General features: G+C 44.3%; 1 protein-coding gene across 7 annotated transcripts in view; it reads right to left on the bottom strand.

The window, feature by feature from the left end:
• LOC138304398 (phosphatidylserine decarboxylase proenzyme, mitochondrial-like) overlaps positions 1-24942 on the bottom strand; it is a 65954-nt gene that overhangs the window by 4264 nt on the left and 36748 nt on the right. For 6 of the 7 annotated variants that reach the window (XM_069244401.1, XM_069244406.1, XM_069244405.1 and 3 more), the window contains 4 exons: positions 13395-13521; positions 11041-11271; positions 10663-10804; positions 8563-8709 (listed from right to left, as the gene is read on the bottom strand). In XM_069244401.1, the coding sequence (XP_069100502.1) occupies positions 8563-8709; positions 10663-10804; positions 11041-11271; positions 13395-13521 (647 nt within the window). Of the gene's footprint in view, positions 1-8562; positions 8710-10662; positions 10805-11040; positions 11272-13394; positions 13522-21720; positions 21840-24942 lie in introns of all 7 variants that reach the window. The other variant, XM_069244403.1, reaches the window with a different exon arrangement.

Raw genomic sequence — 24942 nt, 5'->3', positions numbered from 1 at the left:
TATCCAGAAAATGCACGTGTTCATACACCTGATCTAACCTTTCAAGGTGGGTGGATTGGTGGCTCTCAGCTGTCGTGCAGTATTTTTCACCTAAGACCAGTCCAAGTTTAACAAGGATCTTCAAGAGTGTCACACTACCAATATCCAGAGCGTACAGACACAGAAAGCAATGCTCCAAGCATTGGGCTAGCTGGATAATAGTTAAAACAGTTGGGGCGCTTCGGTGTCCCTGAAAAGCTGGGGAACAGGATCAGCAATAAAGATTTGGAAAGCTCTTTTGCAGCAGTATAAAGAGGAAATTATCTGGCATACAGAATGGCTTTTTGTGCAGAGCCCTACAGCAGTATGCAAAATCCTTGAGCAGCATTAGCAGAATATCATTCTTCAGATGCCTCATGACAACAGAGTTTATAATCCATAACAGAACTCAGTGCACAGCACAGTCAGGTACTGTAAGCATGCATCACAGACCTATTTGCTTTTGTGACGTATTTCCCTTCTGCTGGGGTTCTGCTACACAACTCCGACTTGTATTGATGTCCTTGCTGACGGCTGGTCCGTACTTCCATTCTTTGCACTTCACTTCAGTATCTTCTGTGTACTGGAGCTCGGAAAGCAGTGATGTGGGTACAGGCTGTTTGGTTGTCAGTTTCGGGGGGCAGCACAGTTGTTGATCTGGTGCTAAGTGCTGCAGCTGCTTCCGTGTTACTCTCTGTTAACCCAGGAGGGCCAAGGAGTACCTCTGGCTGTACCCAGGTACACTAGCAGGAGTCCGGCCTACCTTTCAATAGTCTTATGGCCTCTGTTTTTATATTTTGTGATGTTATCCAGTGTGGACAGGGCCAAGAGGCATCGGAGCTCTTACAATTGTACAGTTACCAACAGTCATCACAAGTATATTTTGCGCTACAGCCCAGGAAATATGAAAAACAGAAATTCGAGACTGTGTGGGAGATTATAGATCTAGCCCAAGTGTCATTCACAGAGAAGAGTCCTAAGTTCATTTTTAAACTTTTCGGCCCCCACCTCACTTCCTTTTGGTTTTGGGGCACGTAATTGTGGACCTACGTGCCCTACTTGATGTTACTCTTCCTCGACCCTCAAAGGTCTCTGCTTTGAGGGATCTCAGCTTGCCATTTGGCCAATGTTTTGCTTTATTCTGAACTACGTCCTCTGGTACTACGTTATTGTTTTGCGATTAACATCTTATGTTCCTCGCTAACTTCCCCTTACATAATATTGTATTTTGCTCCTTCAATAAAGAATTGCGAAACAAACAAAACAAAAAGTTCCTTTTCAAAAGTAGCATGGCCTAAGGTCAGACATTGGGTCAGAGGAAGAGTGTGTCAGATTCCTGAAGTGCTCCCAGAGAATGACTGGTTCATGTATTGTTCTCGTTTGAAGGTCGGAGGCTCCAGGAGAAGGGATTGTAAGTTTTATGAACCCTGTTTATCATCCAAGTTTTCCATTTTTCATTTAGGTAGATGGGCGAAGAGGAATACAGGGCCTTGTTTGTGATGAGGGCAGCTTCAAACTGAGCTCGTGCCTCAAGAGAAACCTATTTGAGGGATTGCAGGACAGTAAAGACGTTTGAATCCAGTAATAAGGCGGACTTCAGGTTGCAGCATGCAGCAATGCTCTGAGCGGAGCTAAGTGTGCTTTAGAGATACCTGAGAGGAGTGAGTTCCCATGGTTTAGTCAGGAAGGAACAAGTGTCTGAACAATTGATTTTAAGTCCTGTTCCAGAAGGAGCTGCCTCATACCCCACAGTAAACGTATTTGGAACAGGGTGCTCTAGGTCATTGCTGTGATTTGACTGTGGAGGTTGAGAAGATTGTTGGGGATGAAGCCAAGTGTATTGGTGCTCTAAACAATGGTGGGTTGGCATCCCACTACAAAGAGGGTTTCTGTCCATTCTTGTACAGGTAGGTTTGATTTATTCTGTGATATAAGAAGGAATTATGTTTTTGCAGGGTTGTTTAAGGTGGTGAGTTGATATCCATGATTGAATTCTTGTGAAGTGTAATGTCATCCAGGGATGAGACCTTCACATAAATCTGGGTAACGTCATCACACAGGTGACAGAAGATTCCAGAGTTCCTAAGTATCTCACAAAGTGGCTCACAAAAGATGTTAAATAGGGTTAATGTCTATGCAGCTCGATATCACCTTGCCTAAGAAGGAAAGGGCGGAGGCTAGACAGAAGATGGTTAGGTCAGTGGAGTCGAGAGATCTTTTTTTTTTTTAAAAGAGGAGTGATTTGGCTAACTTTTAGGTAGTCTGGGAAAGACTTTCTGCAATAGGAGATTTGACTAAGGTGGACTAAAGGGGGAAGAGCTGTTTGGTGAGATCTTTACTGATAGAACCACAGATAGTGTCAGAGCAGTGGCTTAAAAGTTTCACCTTAATTATGGTCTCCAGTTGTTCTGACTCTGAAACTGGGGCGAAAAGAGACCATGGGCATCTAACTTTGCACCTTAAATTATCTTTAGCTTTACTCTAAGAGGTAGCTAGCAGGAAATAGTCTATGCCCTTTAATTTGTTGAAAACTCCATAAAGTTATTGCATAAGGCCTCAGAGGAGACGGGTGTGGTTTTGGATGAAGGGCTGCGTGTCCACCTGATTACTTTGTATAGAGGTTCAGTCTGTTCCTTGGCTTGTCCAGGAGGGATCTGATATGTGTTGACTTGGCTCTGAAAATGTGGTCTTTGTATATTTTTCTTGTGGTTCTCAGCCAAATCACACTCAGTGGAGAAGGTGATTGTCTCCAGTCTTTCTCAAGCTCTCTGAGGTACATCCTTTTCTCATAAATGTCTTTTGAAAACCAAGATAGAAAAGGTTTGGGTCTGCCGAGCTTGCTCTTGAGAGGAAAAATTCCTCTATCAAGTTTTCCATGCAGTTATGTCAAGTACTGAGGAGTGATTTGGGTGAACCTTGTTTTCAAGGACCTTAATATCGAAGCGTCTTCTATCCCTAAACCAGGTAGATGTTTTCCTTCTTTTAGTTGGCCAGAGGTTTTAATGCACAACAGTGTCACTGTGAAGGGGATTAGAAGGTGTCAGACCAGTCTACCAGGATGGGATCATCAGCTATTAGGTGAGGACCTTTGGATAAGATTAGATCCAGAATGTAGCCCTTGTAGTGTGTGTGTGTTTCTGGCAGTGTTTCAGATTATTGTCACTAAGAAGGGAGAAGAAGGTGTCCATTGGTTTGCTGCCCTTGGTACCCAAGTGAAAATTGAAGTCACCTAAGAAGATGGTGTTGTCAGAGCTAATGTTTTGGGATGTGATGAACTCCATGCATTCGCCAAAAAAAAGTTTAATTTTTTTTCCATAGGGTGATAAATAACATTCACCCTACACTCAAAGAAAAGATACTGATTCAAGGGAAGAAGCATGCATATTAGCGAGTTTTTGTGGATTACAGCTAAACCCCCACTGTGCCTGTTTTCCCAGTCACAGCTAAGAATGGCACAGATTGGAGGCAGAAGGTCCAGTATATTGTCTGCACAATCACTGAGCCATGGTTTAGTGAAGAACATGATTTCCAGATTGAAATACATGGTCATTTTCAGTCTCAATGTACTGTTTGGCTGCTTAGCCGCATTTAAAAAGCATGAATCTGAGAGAGGAACTAGTGAGTTTAGGAATAGGGTCTCTAGGGCGTGTGATGGGCATTTGAATAAGGGTTGTGTGAATTTGCATGGCTTTGTAAGGTGGGCCAGGGGGTCGGTGGTTCGTGATGATGGTGAAGATGGATAGGTAGCCTTGAGCTTGGATGAGTGGTTGCTTGTCAGTGGATTTAGGATTTTTGTAGGTTTCAATGAGAGTGCACAGGTCATTCTCATCAAGGGAGCAATACACCCAATGAGGTCTAAGGGCATGGTTGTTTCTGGGATACCTGATCTCTGTGGTCTGTTATTGAGGGAAGGGTGTTGAAGTTACTGTAGGCAAAGTTGGTAGTTTGCAAGCGAATCACTGTACAGAAAGAAGGCTTGGTATCCTTACAAATGCAGTAGTAGTAGTTGTACTGGTAGCAGTGCTAGTAGTCTAAGAAAAGGTATTTTTAGCAAGTATATAAATGTTCCTGAGTGGACATGGTAGAGAGATTTTAATATCATGTGCTTTTTATCCATCATATTTCCTGACCTCGACTTTCTCAAAAACCATTCCAGCCTGGATTTCTCTAGGTATCCAGTTCCTTTTACCAACGATTGCCTGCCAGTGGCAGTTTCTTCTCGAGGACGGGGGAGCAACCCCCTCACCCCCTGCCGCGAGTCTCGCAGTAAGAATTAGAATGGCCATTTTATTTTTTCCACGCAGCACGCACCAGCTCAGAAACATGCTGGGCGTGTGACTGCCTCTGCTTCTGGCAGCTTAGGACTGGAGCAGTGCCTGGACTGGATGCTCCAACGTGCGCATGTCACTTTGGCCGGCTGCTTTGCAAAAGCCAAAGTTACATGCACACTTTGAAGCTCTCCACTCAGCTTTCTAAGACAGGTGGGGGAGACCAGGAACAGGCCTCCAGGGCCTGAAGGAGCTTACAGCCAGGAAGCTCCATCCAATCCAGGCCCTCCTCTCATGCTAGGGGAGCTCTTCCTCTATCGGATAGCAGAAGCACACGGAGGAGGACGTGCAGCCTGTGGGTAAGTGCCTTTTTAAAAAAATGTGTAATGCATGTGTGTTTAATGTACATAACGTTTGTAGTGCATGTAAGTCTACTGTGTGTGTTTGTGTTATATTTAGTGTTATTTGGGCATTTTGAGGGAGGGATGATTTATTTTAGGCTTTTGGAGGGAGTTTTTTTTTTGCGAAGTGGTGGGGCACTTTAAAAGGGTACAAGCCGCTGCTGCTGCCAGCTACTCACAAAGCTGGTCTGAGCTTATGCTACATGTTTATACTTGATGATACTGTAACTATTGAGCATCCTCTTGTTAGGCTGGACTACCTATCTGGTGATTTCTATTCAAATCCTCACAACTGTTTGTTACCTGCTCATAAGAATACCATACAGGTGGACTGGCCATTAACTCACTCAGGGCAGCATTACAGACTGGCTGTTTAGGGCAGCTACGGTGCTGATTATGGGCTGCTACACTGCAGATGATGATATTACTCATTAGCATCTCTTAAACTAAATGCTGAACCGGGTGACAAAAGCCGCCCTAGCAAAAATGTTCAAACTAGCCCGCTCACTATTTCATCTCTCTCGTTTCCTCTTTTTCTCCCTCTCCTAAGGCACCCACTGTGCCTGTTGTAATCATAAATGGCAACATTTTAGAAAAATAAAGTGGGGGATTGTAAAAAAAATAATCAGGAGAATGTATTTCTCCAATTAAATTCTATTGAGACCTCAATAGGGGCTATGGGTGTATATGGGACTTAGAAATGTGCTACTACAAGATAGAATATAAGAAATGCAAAAGTAAAAAAAATTCCCTTACCTGTCAGGAGCACAGAGAAAGTGCTATGGCAGGCAGAGAGAGTGTGACAAACATATTGTGCACTAGCCTACAGGAACAGGCTAATGGCCGTGCATACTCTGACACACAAGAACATTCCCTGTCGGCTGAAGCCTGCAGAATATTCAGGTTTCTGCATGCAGGATTCGGAAGGCGGTAGACTAGCTTTGAAATTGGTAGTCTCCTGTCTGAATCGGGATGGTTTGCATGTATGGCTGAAATTACCTGGAACCTTTTCTCCCAGCCAGAAGAGTAGCATATAGGGTTGCCACCTTTCCCAGAGAAAAATACACACTATCTGTTCACAATTTAAGATTCTGCAAAAGCCATGATATGATTCCTATGTACAACTTTATATGAAATCAGCTGCATTCCTTTTCAACATGGTCTTTCTTTCTTAGCTTACTTTAATGATCAGTTAGGGGTCATTAAAGAAGCTTTAGAACTCATTTGAACGCATTTTTTTTCTTACATTTACTGTTTAAAGTATGTATTGATAAGGGGAACATTAAAATGCCAGCCATAACAGAACAAAACCGGGCAGGTGTCAACCCTAGTAGCAAATATGCCAATAAACCGATTATGGCGGGAGACTCACGCTTTTTTTTTTAACCAATATTGACTTTCTTTTGGCTGTTTTCTGTCTGAAACTGTCGCTGCTTCAATAAAAGCTAGAGGGGAAATACATTCTCTCGATTTTTTTTTTTAACTTTCCTCTTCTTCAATGTTGGCATGTATGCACATGCCATTTGGAAATACACAAGTGGAAAATGTAGGTAGTAAAAGGTCGAGGGAATTCCATTGATTTAATTTACCCATTACCTTACATTGATTTGAAGGCCATTTCAAGAGAAAAAAAGATACAATGTAGCAATTCTTAACTTTAAAGTTTGATAGCCACACGCCTAAATCGTGGGTGCTGTTATGGATGTGATACTGCTGCTGAAAAGCTCTCGATATATTATCAGTTTCCTGTTTGACCCGGTTACAGGCATACAAACAAAGCTGGTATTACAACCGCACCGAAAGGCGCAAAGAAAGGCGGTAAAATTATCTGATGATGGAGTCTGTTGCTGGTACTTGTGGGTTTCCTTCCGGTCCCCAGCAGAGGCAGTCTAGACAATAGATGAGAAAAACAACTTGCAGTTTTGGATTATAAACACTAGATGGCGGGATGTACACGAAAAACTGCAGGACTAATACAGCATTTTCTCCCGTGCTACGCGAAGCACGAGTACCGACCTCACGTTTGGACCCTGCGTCCTCGTTTCAGAATCTGTCATTACTAATGGAGTTTTTTGTTGCCTCCTTAGGATGTTGACCTTAATATCTTAACTCCTTCAAGAATGTAGAAAACAACACTTTTTGCATTAGCCCGTCAGTCAAATTGATGGCCTGTCTCCAATGGTTGGTATTTGTTGGTCAAAGTATAGAAGATTTTGTTTTCTTCAGATTATTGCATTGGTTAACAGTTGCCAGTCTAAAAATTCTTCTCTTCGATCCATCGGACCTTTACTCTTGATAAATTAATCAAATTAATAACTTGTTTTCTGAGTAATTGTATGTGGTTTCGCGCACACTGTGTTTTTTCTAATCGAGATTTTAAAAAGAAAACTTGCTCTTGGGCTGGAGTCTAGAATCACAGCCTATGTCATGATCTCTCAACAGGGTCGGGCTGGCTTATGGCCAGTGCTTCATTTGTTAAATAATAAGTGCTGGGGCCCAAAGTGTTTCTCAGAAGTCCGCGGTACTGAAGGTCGGGGTGCGAAATATCAAAGAAGCACAGTCTTGATTGCACCTAATGCCTCTTTAATCCACTCTAGACACTGAACGCCTCTTTATTTCAAGCGCTTGCAGCTCTTTTTCATTCCTCGTTTTGACATTTTTTTCTGTCTCTTCCTCTGGATCAAAGTGTGTTGCTGGCCCCTAAAAAGGAGTGTTGGTGGGTCCCACCTGCAACCGCTGGCTCAAATTGAACATTACCCATAGGGCAATCTGGAAATCTTAGACCAACTGGTCTCACTTGTGTGTGTGTAGGCCAGTTTTCTGTCTGTTAGTGGGCCTGTTTTATGGCCTGCTGGTCTGGTTAGTACGGTTGAGATTTCCCCGATATTACCGTAAACACTGTCTGCAGCAAGCACAGATGTATGCAGATTCCCATACTTTGCAATATAACTATAGAACATGTTTTTACAAGTTCAAAACTGCCCTGTTTTGCAACTGTGGGCCACCTTTTTAGCTGTCTCATTCACTAATGGTGGTTACTTTTATTTTGGTGCCTGGGCCTATTTTTTGTTCCAGACCGAACCAGTCACTAACAGATGCCCTCTTCTCTGTATTATTACACGACCAAGGCAAGAGAGGCCAAGTCTTACCTGTGTGATCTTTACTCAGTAATGCAGAGTAGCTTTTGGCCACATAATGAGCAGTGGTTGCAAGAAGGAGAGAATCAAGAGGATGGAAATGGGCCATTTTCCAAGTTTTAGATTTCAGTGGCGTCTTTGATTTAATTCTCTTACTAACCTAAACCTCAACCCTCAAGTAATTGCTTCTTGTCAAGGGTCTTCAAGAAAATGCAAAGGATGTCAAAGTGATGTGAATAACGCAATTGTGTTAGGATGTTTTTTGCTGTCAATGGGGGTGTTACACATTGTTGGGACGGTCATGCTGCATGTTGTGTTTATCAAAATTAATTTATTGGTAAAAAAAGAAGTGTATAATGTAAAAACTAGCAACATCTGCTAGCTACGTACTTATCCGAGTCTTGCACAACAAGTTATCTTTATATTTTTATAACCTGTAAAATAACATGGCTTGACGTGGACAGATTTGGTGTTTATGAGTTGACCATCATGTGAGGCTGGACTTCCACAGTTGGTTCAGAGGGCGGGGAAGTATTTCAGGAGGTCCAGCAGGGGCAGTGTTGGTTCCTTGAGAGGGACAGTGAATGGGATGGCCTCTCCAGGGATGTTCCTGTGGGTGGAGCAGTGTGTGAGAAAGCCCTGTAAGGTTGGGTTTTGGGCTGAAGGTGGTTTGTCAAACTAGCGTTGGTTCCAGTAGGCAAAGCAATGTGTAATTTGGAAGTGCATGCTAGGACTCACCAGGAAAATGGCGCCGGTGGTGGATGCACCAGTCAGTGGGAGAGTGAAAGCGGTGATAATCCCCTGGAGCAAGGTAGATGACACAGTGGTATAGCCGGCTACCTTTCTGCAAGCCCAGCTGCTCTTGGAAGGATCCTTTCACATCGCCTGGTGGAGATAAAGAATATTCCAAGGTTTTCAGTAGCTCCAAGCCTCCCAGCCAAACCTCCAAACATCATGGTGAAGTACAATCGCAATGAGGTCTACAAAGGGATCTGAGTACAGGTGCTGAGCAACCGTAATCTTCTGTACCCAGAAGGTGATGTCTAATTAGATTTTATTGACCACTAAAATAGTGGGGCCATAAGAGATGACGCTGCCTCTATTGAGCTCCCAGTACAGAACAGTCCCTCTACCCTAATCTAGAATCATAAAGTTGTCGCTCAAAATAATTGGACTAAAATAATGCAAAGACACCAATTCGTCCTTACCCTGACCCCAGAATAATCATGTAAGACCCAAGCAGGTGGTAGATAGTGAGCTCTAAAGATGTAAGGACCTGCATGATGAACGTGTGGGGCAAGTAACCGTAGACATTCAGGCATTACAAAATACCTGGATGGACACATTTGTCAGGCAGTCACTTACCCAGTGGACTGCCCCTTCAAGGCCTGGAGAATCCCAGCGCTGAAGGTGGACCAGTTCTATAGATGGCCGTAGTCTGACTCAAACTGAGCATCTTTTTACAGAAGGAAAGGGCATCAACCACATGTGTACCATACCACACTGCGTAAACTCTATACAACCTACACAATTTATACCACTGCCAGGATTCTTACAGATTTTGGGTAGGAGACCTCAAAAGGCGATTTCAATAAGATATGCCCCAATGCATACACTGATGGAAGATTCCAAGGAAAAACAAACGTACACACCCAATGAGTAGGGATTCCTTGGAAGAGAAAGGAAGACACAGAGACACACAAACCACACATATGATTGGGCAGAGCCAAAGATGTGCAAAACACTGAGGCTTCCAATGTAAGTGCAGCACTGAATTCCGATTCCTGTATAAACATTTGTTTGAGCAGGGATTGGAATTACAAGTTGTGTGATAATTAGAAAATCCCACACTTTTTCTGTGTTTGACCTGCCAGAATCTATCAGGGAAAAGAACAAAACAGCAGATTTTTTCTGCTAAATGATATAAAGGGTTATGCCTCATTTGAAAGTTAGAAATGGAAAATATGCGATCTTTTGCCAAAAATGGTAAATCTGTCACCCAGGAGCAATGGTATCTATATCATGTGTGGTAAATACCTCACCTTATTCTACCCAACTTGTAATAAAGGGTTGGGACTGTATTGCATAGAGACAAGCTCAAGGGGGTATTACAGTGAGGAAGACAGAGAACACACACACATACTTTCTTGTTCAGACTGAGAAACACATATACAGTGATAGTGAATGACAGATATGGAGTCATATATTTATGAGTAGAGGTTCTTGGGAGATAGGCACATGTAAACACACAATCTAGAAAGTCATGTATTCACTCCGAGAACGCGGGTTATGCAAACGCAACAAACGCAAAGAGGTTCTAAGGAGTCACACATATTCTCTGCTGATAAATAAGACTAAGAGTCGATTTTGGGGCAACACACAGAATATTCTATGAAAAACACATATGTAGTTACAACAAAAAGTAAGGGAAAGAATTTCCTTTCATATGTAGGACCTAACCCAAGTATCCCACACACACACATTTTATTCACTCTCTGCTGCTGAATACCCTGAGTTGTCACAACTTTTGAGCGGGACTGAGGTGATATTCCAGGAAGCCATATGCACTTTCTGAAATAATTGAATTACATTCCGTTTCAAACGTATACCGACATTTAAGCAGCAAACATACAGTTCAGACAATGAAAGCTACAAAAACAGATATGCATTTACACAAAACAATAAAGAGAGTCTGTTTACTAGAGATCTTGATTTAGTATGGGGAAGGAATTGGGACACACTTTGTCCATCAATTTGTGACAGAGTGAATTTTAAGCTGATGCGTTGCCACTGAATTAAAATCTAAACTGATTTATCATGCAAGATACCATCATTTACCTTTAACCTCATCATAACACCTCATTCGCCAGTCCTGTGGCCCGAAGAAGGTCTCGAGTGGGTAAGTGAGACCCTTTACCTGCTCCACCTGGCAATGCTGCACTCGCCCAAAGTGCAGAATCTTCCCATCTGCCGGACTGACCTAAAGGAGCAGAAACAATGAGAGTCAATTCAGGCTACAATGGTGAGGAATAAATAGTGATGGGCACTATGATACCAGAAATCTAACAAAGGCTTGCCTGGGAGCACATAGGGAGTGGTGAAACACAAGTTACGTGTGTCCTTAATCAGGATATTCCTGAATGTTCAAAACAGCATAGGTGGCCTGCATCCTCAGCGCCTGAGTATATCCAGTTACAAGAAAGGTTAGCCACATACCAGGTTGTGGGAGTCGATAGGCCTCACGGAGGGTTTGAGTTGGCGTCGGAAGAGCTCGCCCAGATTGCGGTACTTCTCCAGGTCCTCCACAGCAGCTTCCTGCATGTTCACAGAGAAAGCCCAGACGTACACTGCAAGCAATGGCCGACGCAGCCAGAGCGGGAGGTTCACGGTGTTTAGGAGCCCCCATAGACGAGAGAGGAGGCGAGTGGGCGCTCTGCTATACACTGCCTGTGGGAAGGGATTGGATCATGGATGTGAGTGCCATCTGTAAATACTCTTGCTCACAAAGACCATCATGCTCCCAACAGCAAACCTGGCTCATCATGCCGTTAGTGCTAAATCTAAGTTCTTCTATTGCTGTAAATGAATCAAATTAAGTTAATTCAACTGTCTGTGCCAAATATACTTTATCCAATTGCATACCTCAAATTTAGATGATCCCCGATGACAACAGATGCAACTCATCCAAGCACAGACATCAAATGTAGCACATTTAGCCACTGACAGCAACAGCATCTTGTGCCATCTCTGCAGTAAGCGCAGTTCACCTTACCACTCTCACCAGATCTCACTCACATCACTCTCCCTCCAGTGACACCAAGGAGGTCATTTTGAACCCGGTAGTAAAAACTGCCTACCGACGCGACAACGGCTGCCAAAAGACCGTCGCCGCGGCTACCAGCCGCCCGCCGAATTATGACCACTACCGGATTTCTGCCAGAAGGATAGCAGATATCCGGCTGTGGCCATGCCGGCAGATGGCGGTAACGTGGCGCTGCTACCAGCCGCCCGCCGGATTATGACCACTACTGGATTTCTGCCAGAAGGATAGCGGATATCCGGCTGTGGCCATGCCGGCAGACTGTGGTAAGGTGGCGCTGCTGCCAGCAGCAGCAACACACCAGTAGACCTCCGCTGGCCGTATTATGAGAATAAAATGGCCTGGCGGTGTTCTGCTGGCAGACGCTGCTGTTGGCAGCAGCGCCCTGTCGCATCTCCTGACGGAGGACCCCCTGACTTCAGGTCGGGTGCTCCGACAGGGGGAGCGGGGTTTTGTGTGTGTGTGTGTGTGTGGGGGGGGGTGTATATCTGTGCATGCATGTATGCAGGTGTGTGTTGAGTGTTGCGTGTGTGTGCATGTATGGATGTGTGAGTGCGTGTATGTTGAGTTGTGTGAATGCATGTCTGTGTGTATGTATGTAAGTGTGTGGATGTGTGTGTGAATGGATGTATGCATGCATGGATGAATGTTGGAATGGGTGTCTATGCATGTGTGAAGGGAGGGGCGTGTATGAAAGAGGGGTCTGGAGAGGAAGGAGGGGTGTGGGGAAACCTGGGGAGGGGGGTGGGGAAGACCCCTATCAGTGACAGGGAATGAATTACCTCTCACTGATAATGCCTACTGCCATGGTTTTTATGGTGGTAAGGATGCAATGAAAACCATGGCTGTAGGCGGGGTCATAATCCTGCAGGCGGGCAAGTAACGGGCACCGGGCTGGAGAGTGAAGTCTCCAGCCCGGAAGTTGTTACCGCCGTGGCGGTCGGTGTGGTACATTCGCCAATGTCATAATATGGAGAAAAGTACTGCCAGCCTGTTGGCAGTACTTTCCTCCATATTAACGCCGACCGCCGGGGTCATAATGACCCCCTAAATGTAGATCATCAAACAGGTGACACCAGATTTAGCTTATTCCAGTGCTGACGCAAAATGCAGTTCATCACATAGCTGAGACCAGAAGTAGACTAAGTCAAGATCAATTGAAATGTAGCGTGCCCTGTCTCTGATGCAAACGCCTATCTCACCACCAACACAAAAAACATAGTTCTTTCCACTGCTGACACAAACTGTACTTCCTTCTGCCACTGACAGTAAATGTAACTTTCACTGTTGAAATCAAATATAGCTCATACACATGCTGACATCAAATGCAACTCATTCTACCACTGACATCAAGTGAGGCTAATCTCACTACCAACACTGATTGTAGATCACGTTACGAGTGGCATCAAATGTTGCTTTATCCCTTCACAGTAAACAAGCTTAGTTTGTCCAGCTATTAATACCACGTAGATCTCTTCCCACTGCAAAATGATATGGTGCCTTAATTATAGTTCTCGCAAAGGTTGGCTATGACTTTGTCTCCATTTCATAGCTTCCCAACTATGATTCAGTTTATGATATGGCATGATCCGGGTCAGCAAAGCATCCTGGAATTTCAGGTAGCTGCCCCTCCGATGGTCTGATTAAGAAGAGGTTTGGGTCAACACTCATATTCTCACACAGGTAATACGTGAAAAATGTCCTGTTCCTCTCCAGACCAGTGTCTGTCCCATTATCTGCTCGATCATACCTTGCTTGTAGGTCGCAGTCCAGCAAATGCCAGTGGTTTCAGCACCTGCCAAGATTTCATCCGAAGGGCATGGCGAGGGAGCTGGCTAAGGCGTTTCTTCAGGGAGAACCGTGGCATGGATGCGAACCTTCGTGAGTGATAGAAGGAGAAAATGCTATGTTAGATCAAAGCATACAGTCACAGTACACTTGCGAAAACCCACAGTTGCCCAGACCAGTCCATACACTCTTAGACAACGTCCTCTAAGAACATAGCGAAGATCAGACATATATAACCATGCGAGCTCAGAGAACACCATGGAAAAACAAAACATTCCGTAGGGCAAAGATCCCCGAATATCTTAAAAAAACAAAACAGAAAAGTAAAGCTGTTACCTTGTTACCCAAAGACCTGTTCACAGTATGAGAATTCTCAATAAACACTCTGTTTTAATCAGCAAAATGCTTTGAAATGGCCTTTGACAGAAAACACCACTTAAGGATCTATTCGTTATTCCAGAGTAGCCCGTACGGTATAGTTCCTAAAATGTCAGGTCCCAACTCACAAGGTCAACATTGTCCACTTAAACCTAGAAAATGGTGCAGATGACACTATCAAGGCCCTCTCATGTGGCTCCTGTATAAAGAAAAGTGTTACTAAAATTGCACCAAGCTGAGAAAATACTTCCCATCCAGATTTATGTGTATCTGTTTTGGGGCATTATTGGACATTTAGGTAGCAGAGTTGTATTATAGTGTTCTGTGACACATTAAGGCATTCTATGATAGTATGTAATTCTTTTAAGTTGCGTAACATATATTGTAATGGAAAGTGTATTGTTTGCAGAAATATCTTATGTTTCATGTTTGTGAAGACTTAATGTAAATGTTCTGTTCTAAGTTTTTAATTGTTTTCCGTGTTATTTGTATCTGGGTTTGGTAAAAGCTGTCAGCTAGTTATTTTATGTTATTTTTGTCATTGGTCTGTGTTTGTTTCCATCATTATCTTTCTATACATCTCTTTCATTTTGTGTTCTGCTTGATTTCAGTAGTCCGTGTTTTGATGTAGCGTATGTGACATACAATTTAATTTTGCTTACATTAGGCAGATGTGGTTGAATCAAGGTTATTTTGGCACCATCATGTGAAGGTCCGATGTTAGCCAAGATAAAAATATATTTATAATATATTTGCAGGGGCTTTCAGTCAGCCCTAGCCATCCATTAATCTGTTGTTGTTTCATTCACATTTTAATTCTGTCCACTTGCAGCAAAGAGCGTGGGGCAGTGGGTCAGCTCAGTGCAGCCAGTGGCTAACATCAATGTCAATTATGGCATTCTGCTCTTTCACAAGGAGCACATCCACACAAAACGTAGCTCTATCAGTGCAGGAACTACTATGGGAATGCATGTTTTCCAGCGCCACACTATATTTCTGCGTTAAGCCATTTTTAGTTTAAAGGATGCCAGACAGCACATCTGCCTGGTTTGTAATGACTTCTTTGGGACATTCTGGAAGCTTTCCTGGAAACGCATTTTTCCCATTCCTTAACATTAACTTTGTGGGTTGTACCCCACATTTGGTTTAGGTTGTCCAGCAAGACTTTGGGGGTCATTCTGACCCTGGCGGCCGGTGACCGCCAGGGTCACCGACCACGGGAGCACCGCCAACAGGCTGGCGGTGCTCCCGAGGGCATTCTGACCGCGGCGGTTCAGCCGTGGTCAGAAAGGGTAAACCGGCGGTCTCCCGCCGGTTTACCGCTGCCCCATTGAATCCTCCATGGCGGAGGAGCGTGATCCGCCGCCATGGGGATTCAGACACCCCCTACCGCCATCCTGTTCATGGCGGGAAACCCGCCATGAACAGGATGGCGGTAGGGGGTGCCGCGGGGCCCCTGGGGGCCCCTGCAGTGCCCATGCCAATAGCATGGGCACTGCAGGGGCCCCCGTAAGAGGGCCCCGCAAAGTATTTCAGTGTCTGCTTTGCAGACACTGAAATACGCGACGGGTGCAACTGCACCCGTCGCACCCCTGCAACTACGCCGGCTCAATTCTGAGCCGGCGTCCTCGTTGCAGGGGCATTTCTGCTGGGCCGGCGGGCGCTTTTTCGGAGAGCGCCCGCAGGCCCAGCGGAAATGTTTAAATGGCCGCCGCGGTCTTTTGACCGCGGTGCGGTCATTTCACGGCGGTACCTTGGCGGACGGCCTCCGCCGTCCGCCAAGGTTTAAATCACCCCCTTTGTCTTTCCAGTCGTACATAGCCTGTTCACCGCCTCTCTGAATCGCTCTTTGTATTTTTCCACAAGTGCTCTCTCTCGGGCCTTTACATTTTACTCTAGTCACATTTGCTGTACACTCAAAGACAGAGGTCAAATGTGAGGCTCTGTCTTCCGAATGAGCTAGGCATTTACTTTTCTTTCTCTGACTTTAAAGTTAGAGCACTTATGTGACAATCTTGCTAGGTACTGGGGGTCTGCTGAAGGAAAAGACTGTAAGGTATTATTTTTTTCAAGCACACAACAAAATGTAAATGTCTGTAAACTAACTGTGCAAATATTTCAGAATATACCAGAATTAGGGAAGATCAAATGAATCACATTTTTTTGTAATTCTGAAATGTGGTGTAAACAAATATTTTAATACGATCAAAATAAATAAATGCACTAGCAGATGCTATTTCCACACATTATTATTTGGGCACTGTATAGTTTCATCAGTAAAACTGTATGTCTGTGCAAATGAAATAGTCATTTCAATTGAAAATTGGCAATGGGCTAACACACCATGCATACTCCACTCAACACAACTCCGCTTTACAACACCATACTCCACTGTACGACACTCAGCTTCACTCTATGACCCTCTATTTCACCCTATGCCACTCTAGGACTCTCCACTCCTTCCATTCTATGCCACTTCACTCTATGCTAATCCAGTCTACACCCCTTTACTTCACTTCACTTCAGGCCACTTTACTTTGACACTGTACACCCCTCCACTCTACACCACTCCACTCTATACCACCCCACAACACTCTACTCCACCCCATGACACTGTACTCCAATCTACAACACTCTACTCTACATGACTCTATTCCTCTCTACACCACTCCACTCTACTCCACTCCACTCTGTGCCATACCACTCCATGCCATTCGACAATACTCCACTACACTCTAAGGCACTCCATTCTACAACGCTCTACTCCAATCAGTGCCACTCTTCACTCCAGGCCACTCTACGCCACTCCACTGCACTCTTCGGCACTCCACTCCCTCTACACCACTCTACACTACTCCACTGTACAACACGCTATACCACTTTACTCTAGGTCACTCATACCACTTCACTCTATGGCACTCTGCTGAACTCTATTCCATTCCACTCAACGACACACCATGACACAACATGTTAATCTGTGACACTCCTCTCTTCAACACTCTCCTCTGTGACACTCCACTTTGCGACACTCCACTTTGCGATACTAAATGCCATTTCATGTACCTCCACTCTAAGGCACTTCACTCCACAACACTTTAACCCACTCTACGTTATGCCACTCCACTTTTTCTGCAACATGTACGCCACCCTCTGATCCTCCACTCTACGCTACTCTATGCCCCTCTACTCCATAAAACTTCACTCCACTGTGTGTCACTCTACCCCACGACACTCCACTCTGCGACACTTAATGCCACTCCCTGCCCTTCCACTCTACTACACTTTATTTCATTCTACTCTATGCCCCTCCAGTCTACGCCCCTCCACTCAGTGCTCCTCCACTGTATGCCACTCTGCCACGCTATAACACTTTACTTCAATCTACACCACTGTGAGAAAGTAGCCTCTTTCTAGCCTTGTTACCCCCACTTTTGGCCTGTTTGTGAGCGTATGTCAGGGTGTTTTCACTGTCTCACTGGGACCCTGCCAGCCAGGGCCCAGTGCTCATAGTGAAGACACTATGGGGGTCATTCTGACACCGGCGGGCGGCGGGAGCCGCCCGCCTGGAGGGAACCGCCAGAATACCGCTGCGTGGTCAAAAGACCGCCGCAGGTATTCTGGGTTTCCCACTGGGCTGGCGGGCGACCGCCAACAGGCCGCCCGCCAGCCCTGTGGGAAACACCCCTCCATGAGGATGCCGGCTCCGAATTGAGCCGGCGGAGTGGAGGATGTGCGACGGGTGCAGTAGCACCCGTCGCGAATTTCAGTGTCTTCTTTTACATTGAATACAAGTTATGACCTTAATGTAAATTTTTTTTTTATAGATTTGTAATTATTTTACCTAGCTCGCAACGTATTAGACTACACTATAATGCACTGCAACCATTTTGAAAGTAGTAATCACTGATAATAAATTTGAAAACAACTTATTTGTTCCTTCCTCTTGCAATGAGTATAAGGCTTTCAGTACTCATCTGAGGTCCGACTGATTCGATGTAATTGAAAACGTACATTGATTTTCTCACTTAAATGATTCATTTAAAGCTATATTGTCCATTCTGATGGTGTTAACTAGCACACCAAATTTACCTCTGTGTTTTGTATGAAGGCTTTGTCCAGAGCTAATTTATTCTAATGTTTTTATTGAAAATGTTGATGTGTGCTCTCCGGCTAAATGTTTTATTTATTCAAACACTCCTTTCCTTGCTGTCTATATGTTAATTTACATAGTGTAGGCCTATTTTTGTGTCATATCCCTACAAGTTGAAATCATCACTGTACCCTGTGTTAAAACTGAGTATATTTCACTAACGTTTTATAATAATGTTTGAGCTTTGTAAGTTGGGGCCATATGTACAAAACCTATGAATTGTGCTGTTTGCAACCGCAAAAAACGTTTTTTTTAGATGTACAAAAGCCAAATTGTGATTCAGTAGCCTGTTACCAAATTGCAATTTAGGTTTGCCAAATGGTATTTGGAAGGGACGTCTTTAGGGCATTCCTTCCTAATACCTATTTGCAGGGATATTTATGAATGTTTTGTGACCAACTTACAGTTGCAAAACATTAATTTTTTACCAACACCTCAGAGGAGGTGGTAACTATTCTCAAATGGGAAAGGGTCCCCATAGTACCCCTCCCCCTTTGTGAATGCTGATACAAGTATTTTTTAAGAGCAGGCAGTGGTCCCACGGACCACTGCCTACCCTTATAAAATTAAACTTAAAAATTTATTTTTTTCTTTCTAAAAGCATCCATTTTCCTTTAACCCCTCGGGTGCCGTGGACGTAACGGTTACGTCCTGGGCAGCACCGCTCTGGTGCCCAGGACATAACCATTACGTCCAGACAGTGGCCCACGGGGAAAGCACTAGCGCTCCCCCCGGGGCCTGGCACCCCACTCCCCTGGGCAAGGGTGGAAGGGGAATCGCTTCCCCTTCCGCCCCTCCTGATCCCTCCCTGTGGCGTCTGATGACATCAGCGCACGATTGGGCGCTGACCTCATCAGATGCTGCCCCCATGGATCGGAGGAGAAATGCAAAAGCATTTCTCCTCCAATCACGTGGAGGGGTGGGAGAGGCATGAAAGGAGAGGAAAGGACTTTCCTCTCCTTTCATGTCTGTCTCAGCATTTCTGCTGCCTGATCGCGATGTGATCGGGCAGCAGAAATGCCACTAGACACCAGGGATGTTTCTTGTTTATGGCATAAGGGGAGCGGCCTATTGGGCAAGGGCCGTTCTCCAGTTAGGCCCCAATTAGGCCGATCTGCCCCCAGGGGGAGGGGGGCAGAAACCACTAGACACCAGGGATCATTTTTGTTTTTGTTTTATGTACGTGGGGAGCGACCCCTTAGGCAAGGGTCGCTCAACTGGGGGGCAAATTTTTAGGCCATTTCTGCCCCCCTTTGGGGCAGATCAGCCTATTTTTGTTAGGCTAACCTGCCCCCAAGGGGGGGGGGACCACTAGACACCAGGGATTTCTATTTTTTTGTGTCAATTTCACGCAAGAGGGGTGACCCCTTAGGCAAGGGTCGCTCCACTGGGGGGGGGGGGAATTTAATTTAGGCCTTTTCTGCTCCCCTTTAGGACGGATCGGCCTATTTCTATTAGGCCGATCTGCCCCCAAGGGGGCAGAAACCACTAAACACAAGGGAGTTTTGTTTTTTATTTATGTTTATACATAAGGGGAGTAGCCCCTTGGGCAAGGGCCACTCCCCGGCGGAGGGGGGGGGCAAATATTGTTAGGCCTTTTCTGCCCCCAGGGGGGCAGAAACCCCTAGACACCAGGGATATATATTTTTTTATGTTTACTATGTTTTTTTTTTAAATATGGGGAGCGACCCCTTAGGCAATGGTCACTCCCCTTGGGGGTAAATTGTCTTTAGGCCATTTCTATCCCCCTTGGGGGCAGATCAGCCTAATTTTGTTAGGTCTATCTGTCCCCAAGGGAGGGAGAAACCACTAGACACCAGGAATTATTATTTATTTGCATCAATTTCATGCAAGGGGGGCGACCCCTTAGGCAAGGGTCATTTTCCTGGGGGGCAAATTTACTTTAGGTCATTTCTTCTCCCCTTGGGGGCAGATCAACCTATTTCTATTAGGCTAATCTGCCCGTGGGATTGGTGTGTGTGTATGTGTGTGTTTTGTTTGGGGAAGGCAGCCCCTTGGGCAAGGGTCACTCCCCATGGGGAGGCACATTACTGTTGGCCATATCTGACCCCCCCTGGGGGCAGATCAGCCTATTTTTGGAAGGCCCACCTGCCCCCAAGGGGGGCAGAAAGCCCACCAGAGACCACGGAAGATTTTTTTTTTCCAAAACGAGAGGATGGGGGTATAGCCATACCCCCACCCCCAAAAAATGGGGCCAAAGTTGTTCTGTCCTCTGGTGGGCAGGTGGGGTAATTAACCCGGATCCACTCCCCAGGGGGCAGAAGGCATACTAGATGCCAGGGAATTAAAAAATATACATAAAATAGTGGGGTGGTGGCTACCAACCAGTATGGGCCTGGTTATACCCCCGCCACAACTGAAGGTAGTAACAGTCTTTCAGCTTCCCTCCGCACAGTAAAACATGTTATCCCACAGCAAGCAAGGGGACATTTGATTATTTTGGGTTTTGATTTTACATTTGGGCCATGAGAGCTTGGCTAACTCTCAAAATCGTCCCACTTGAAATGGTGAGGGCTGCGCTTTTTGGACTTTGGGATGCTGCCATTTAGAAAAATCCACAAGACCTAGACACATCTGAAAACTAAAGATCTGGGTGATTCCAGGGTGGTGTGCTTCACATGCACCTGCACCATTTTCTTACCCACAATGCCCTGCAAACCACCAACTTTGCTGGAAATCATACATTTTTCCCACATTTTTGTGAAGGAACCTTCCAGAATCTACAGGAATCCACAAAATTCCTACCACCAAGCATTGTTTTGGAGGTTGAAAGCACAAAAAACTAGTAAAAATGGGGTATGTCACAGTAAAATTCCAAAATTATGTTGAAAATTGTGGTTTTCTGATTCAAGTCTGCCTGTTCCTGAAAGCTGGGAAGCTGGTGATTGTAGCACTGCAATCCCTTTGTTGATGCCATTTTTAGGGAACAAAACACAAGCCTTCATCTGTAGCCTTTTTTCCCCATTTTAAAAAAAACAAAATCTACATTTTCACTGTATTTTGGCTAATTCCTTGGTCTCCTTCAGGGGACCCCACAAAGTCTGGGTATCTCTAGAATCCCTGGGATTTTGGGAATAACAGGACGTAAGTTTGGCGTGGGCAGCTTTTGTGGACAAAAAGTTCTGCCCCAAATAGCCAAAAAAAAGTCCTGGCAGTGAGTGAAGGGGTTAAGGAAAACAAGCTGCATGAAGAGAAAAAAAAGATTGGTTCCTTAAAAAGCTGTCACAGACAAGATGATCTGCTGATCTCAGCAGACCACTGTCCCTGAGATGGCTGCAATTCCTAATGGGTCGCAAACTGAGAACTACCTCATTAATATTCATGAGAAAGGTCGATTTGCGACCCACTAGGAATCGCTAAGTGAAACTCAATCTGCTTCATAGATCAGGATTAGCAATTTCCTAATTATGATTCACAGAAAATCGCAATTAGGTAATCACCATTCCAAAAATGTGTACATTTGCCCCTTAATGTGCTGTAAATGTTTATTGCAGTGTGGTGCATGAATGTTCAAAGTTGAAATGGTTAAGATGCCCTCTTTTTGTTGGTGGTTATTAAGGTTTATAAAACTCATGCTCAATTTCAAAATACAATTTTGATATTGTTGAGTGACGTTGTTGTGTTCTTTAATGTAAACTGGATATTTTGTACTACAATTGTAATGTTACTCTTCAGTTTGGGTAAAAGGCATACATAGTTGTAATAAGACCAGCAGAGATGGTCAAGTAAAATTTGCTACCTTTTTTCCCTCTGTAACATGTAGCACACCTGCACGGCCAACATGCCACCTCATGTTCTTGCTCTGTCCGCCACATACCACATGAAGGACACTTGCCCCTTGCATGTTCAACTGTCGTTCTGTGCTATGGCAAAATTAAAGCACATTTAACAACTCAATTGATTCTGGCAGATTTTGAAATAATGATCAACAAGAAGGAATTAATTAAGCAATTCAGGTGAGATTAGAAATAATGAATTTACCAGAGACAATAATGAGAAGGCCAGGCAAGATTAGATGCAAAGACATTACCAGGAAGAATTAGAAATAATGACTATATAAGGTAGAAATATGAACAATGGTGATGTAGGGCAGTTTTAGCCAAGGCATTATGCAGGCTTGGCATAATTACCACCTTATGTAGTCTTTCTAAAAAGGACCATATAACGCATGTTTTGAGATAACAACAATATGAGGCATTGCCACCTACAATAACCATATTAGGCATGATTGGGAATAAAGACCTTATGAAATAACCACATTAAGTTAGCACTAAAATAATGCCTATGTGAGGCACGTTTTCAAATCCTGGCCATTTCAAACAGGTCTTACAAACAAATCATATCTGACAGAATTAGCAACAATTGGCAATATTAGGCAGGAATAGCAAACATGGCTGTGGCATACAAGATATGAAATTAGGACCATCTTAGGAGGGTTTGTAACTATGGCCTATGACACAGTGTTGGCAATGACCAGCAAATAGCATTAGGAAAATTGCCCATCATGCAAAACCTCACCTTCCACACGTGCATATGCTCAACCAAGTATGTATACTCACAGATTTCAACAGTCAAAGACCCCCTCCATAGATTTATGTGCCACCACATATGTGGTCCACCACGCATACACAAACTCTCACGCTATGATCCATCACATAGGGACCCCAATACTGACCACCATACACATACTCACTGCACGTATTTCTTTCAAAGACTGCTCACATACCAACACCACCTTATCACATTTACAGACTTTGCCACACACACTCAATCTGTCCCATACACAGGCATCACCAACACATACACTGACACAGAGTAAGACTTCCCTCCCAAACCCCCTCGAAGATACACTCACATACCGGGTGTCAAGAATTACACAAATACTTCTCCCCTACACTGAAACACATCCCACACAACACAGACTCCAGTATACACAGACTTCTGTCATACACAAGCTCTCCACCATATTGACTTCCTGTCACACATATTCTCACACCACACACAAACACACATACTCCTTGGTACCCAGCCTTTACACACACAGATGCCACACATGTTTACCCTACACACAAAGCTCCCCAAACATCATATATTCTCCCATATGCAGACCACAGCATACACACGTCCCCAGAAACCCATGCTCTGCAAAGTGCATAAGAACAACCCCCCCCCCTTAGTCTAGCTCCCCCCTCAAAAGCACACACGCCAAACACACAAAGAAACGCAATGAATGCAGATATAAGCTCTACAAACACCCGAAAACTTCCCAGGCAAGTTTTCATATATGCATATATTTATTCACTTCCGCAAACAAAGACGTTGCTATTTACGCGGCAGTTGTGTCAGCTTTAACTCTGGCTTCTCGGTTAGAACCTGCTGTCTCAGCAACAGCTAGGATTCCTCACATAAACATCCCTTCACCAGTACCCAGGCAAGCGTGGAGGAGAAAGGAGGCAGGTGGAGAAGAGATTAGGAGAGGAAAAGGAGACAGGGAAAGAATGCCGCAGACAGAGTTGGCAGGGAGTGGCATTTGACGGAATGCGATAGGGTGAGGAGCAGAGAGACAAAAACTAGATTTGAAGACTGAAGATAGCAATAGAACTAAAGAGTTTTCAAGTCAGAGATAAAAGCAGTGAAGTGAAGGAAGCGTATGAGACTAACAGAGAGTGAAGGAGACAGTAAAGGTCTGAGAATTTCATTGAAAAAGGCAAAAAGAGGGACAAATAACAGACATAAAGCAGCACCACGTGGGAAGGCGAGGGGTACATAGCCACAAGGCTGTTTTGATGCCTAGGATTTCTTGGGTACTATTAGAAAATGTAGGTAAATCCTGAACATTTGGTATTAAAAACGCTAAAATTATATATTTATTCACCAATGTGTTTGCTTGGCCTTTTGGCCACGTGTGGAAAATGAATAAGAGGAGTCATAATGTACATTTAGAAGTGGTGATGTAGGTCGTTTTTTCCGGGATAGTACTCTCTGTCAGAGCTCCAGCGGAACTGGGAAGAACCAGTACAAATGTTGATTCATGGTGTTGTCAGGCCAGTACTCTTTTTTTAGTTAGCAATTCAATTCTCCATTTCGATGTTGTGTTCTGCAATGTACTGTTACATGTTCTTCAAGGATTACATCAACAGAGCTATTCCTGACTACATGTTACTGATCCCTGCTGGTCAAGTAACTCGACATATATTTTTCTTTCGACCCGTGGCCTCTGACCCTTTTCAAGGTGTAATGTTTCTCTTCAATCGTTTGACTGGTTATGTACAAAGGTCACTTTCAGTTAGTTTTTAGTAGTTGTACGCTCCTTCTTTTGTCTCTTTCTAGAGCTGTATCCAGACACTGGCCATCTTCTCGGTCCCTTCATGCTTCCATCAATTTAAAATACTGTTTAGATGGTCGTTTATAAGCTACAATGGGTTATTTTCAAACTTCAGTTTCTTGAAATTGGGTGTTAATTCAAGAAGCAGGAAGCAATTTGTAGTTGTATCATGCTCCAATGGATAGTTGTGAGATAAAATGGAGGTGATTTTTTTTTTTGCATCGCAAAACCCTTTATCTTCCCAGATGTATGCATGTGAAATGAAGGCAATGTTTTTTGTGAGTAGCAAGCAAGGTGACTGGTGGCCACTGGGACATGGAGTCTGCATCACATGTGTGGTGCTTTCATCCATTTCAAGGCTGCGGGATGCATGAATGTGAAGAGAGCATCTCAGATTAACAACATAAACATGTTGTGGTATATAACATTGTATTGTAATAGCTCTTTTGTTAATACATACCAGCATAAAGAAAAATGAAAACATTGGAATATGAGGAAGGCATTTTGCCCAGATGCACAGCACGGCATCCCATGCTGCACTTTCTATGGGGTTCAGTTGACATTATATTTCTTTGTTCAACCTCACTGCAGGACCAGTCTCTCTACTCCCAGGTCTCCTAAGTAGTGGAAGATGGT

The sequence above is a fragment of the Pleurodeles waltl genome, chromosome 7 (assembly GCF_031143425.1).
Source record: "Pleurodeles waltl isolate 20211129_DDA chromosome 7, aPleWal1.hap1.20221129, whole genome shotgun sequence".
In the NCBI taxonomy this organism is placed as follows: domain Eukaryota; kingdom Metazoa; phylum Chordata; class Amphibia; order Caudata; family Salamandridae; genus Pleurodeles; species Pleurodeles waltl.
The sequence above is the reverse complement of the archived record's forward strand: the minus strand, read 5'-3'. Positions and strand labels throughout refer to the sequence as shown.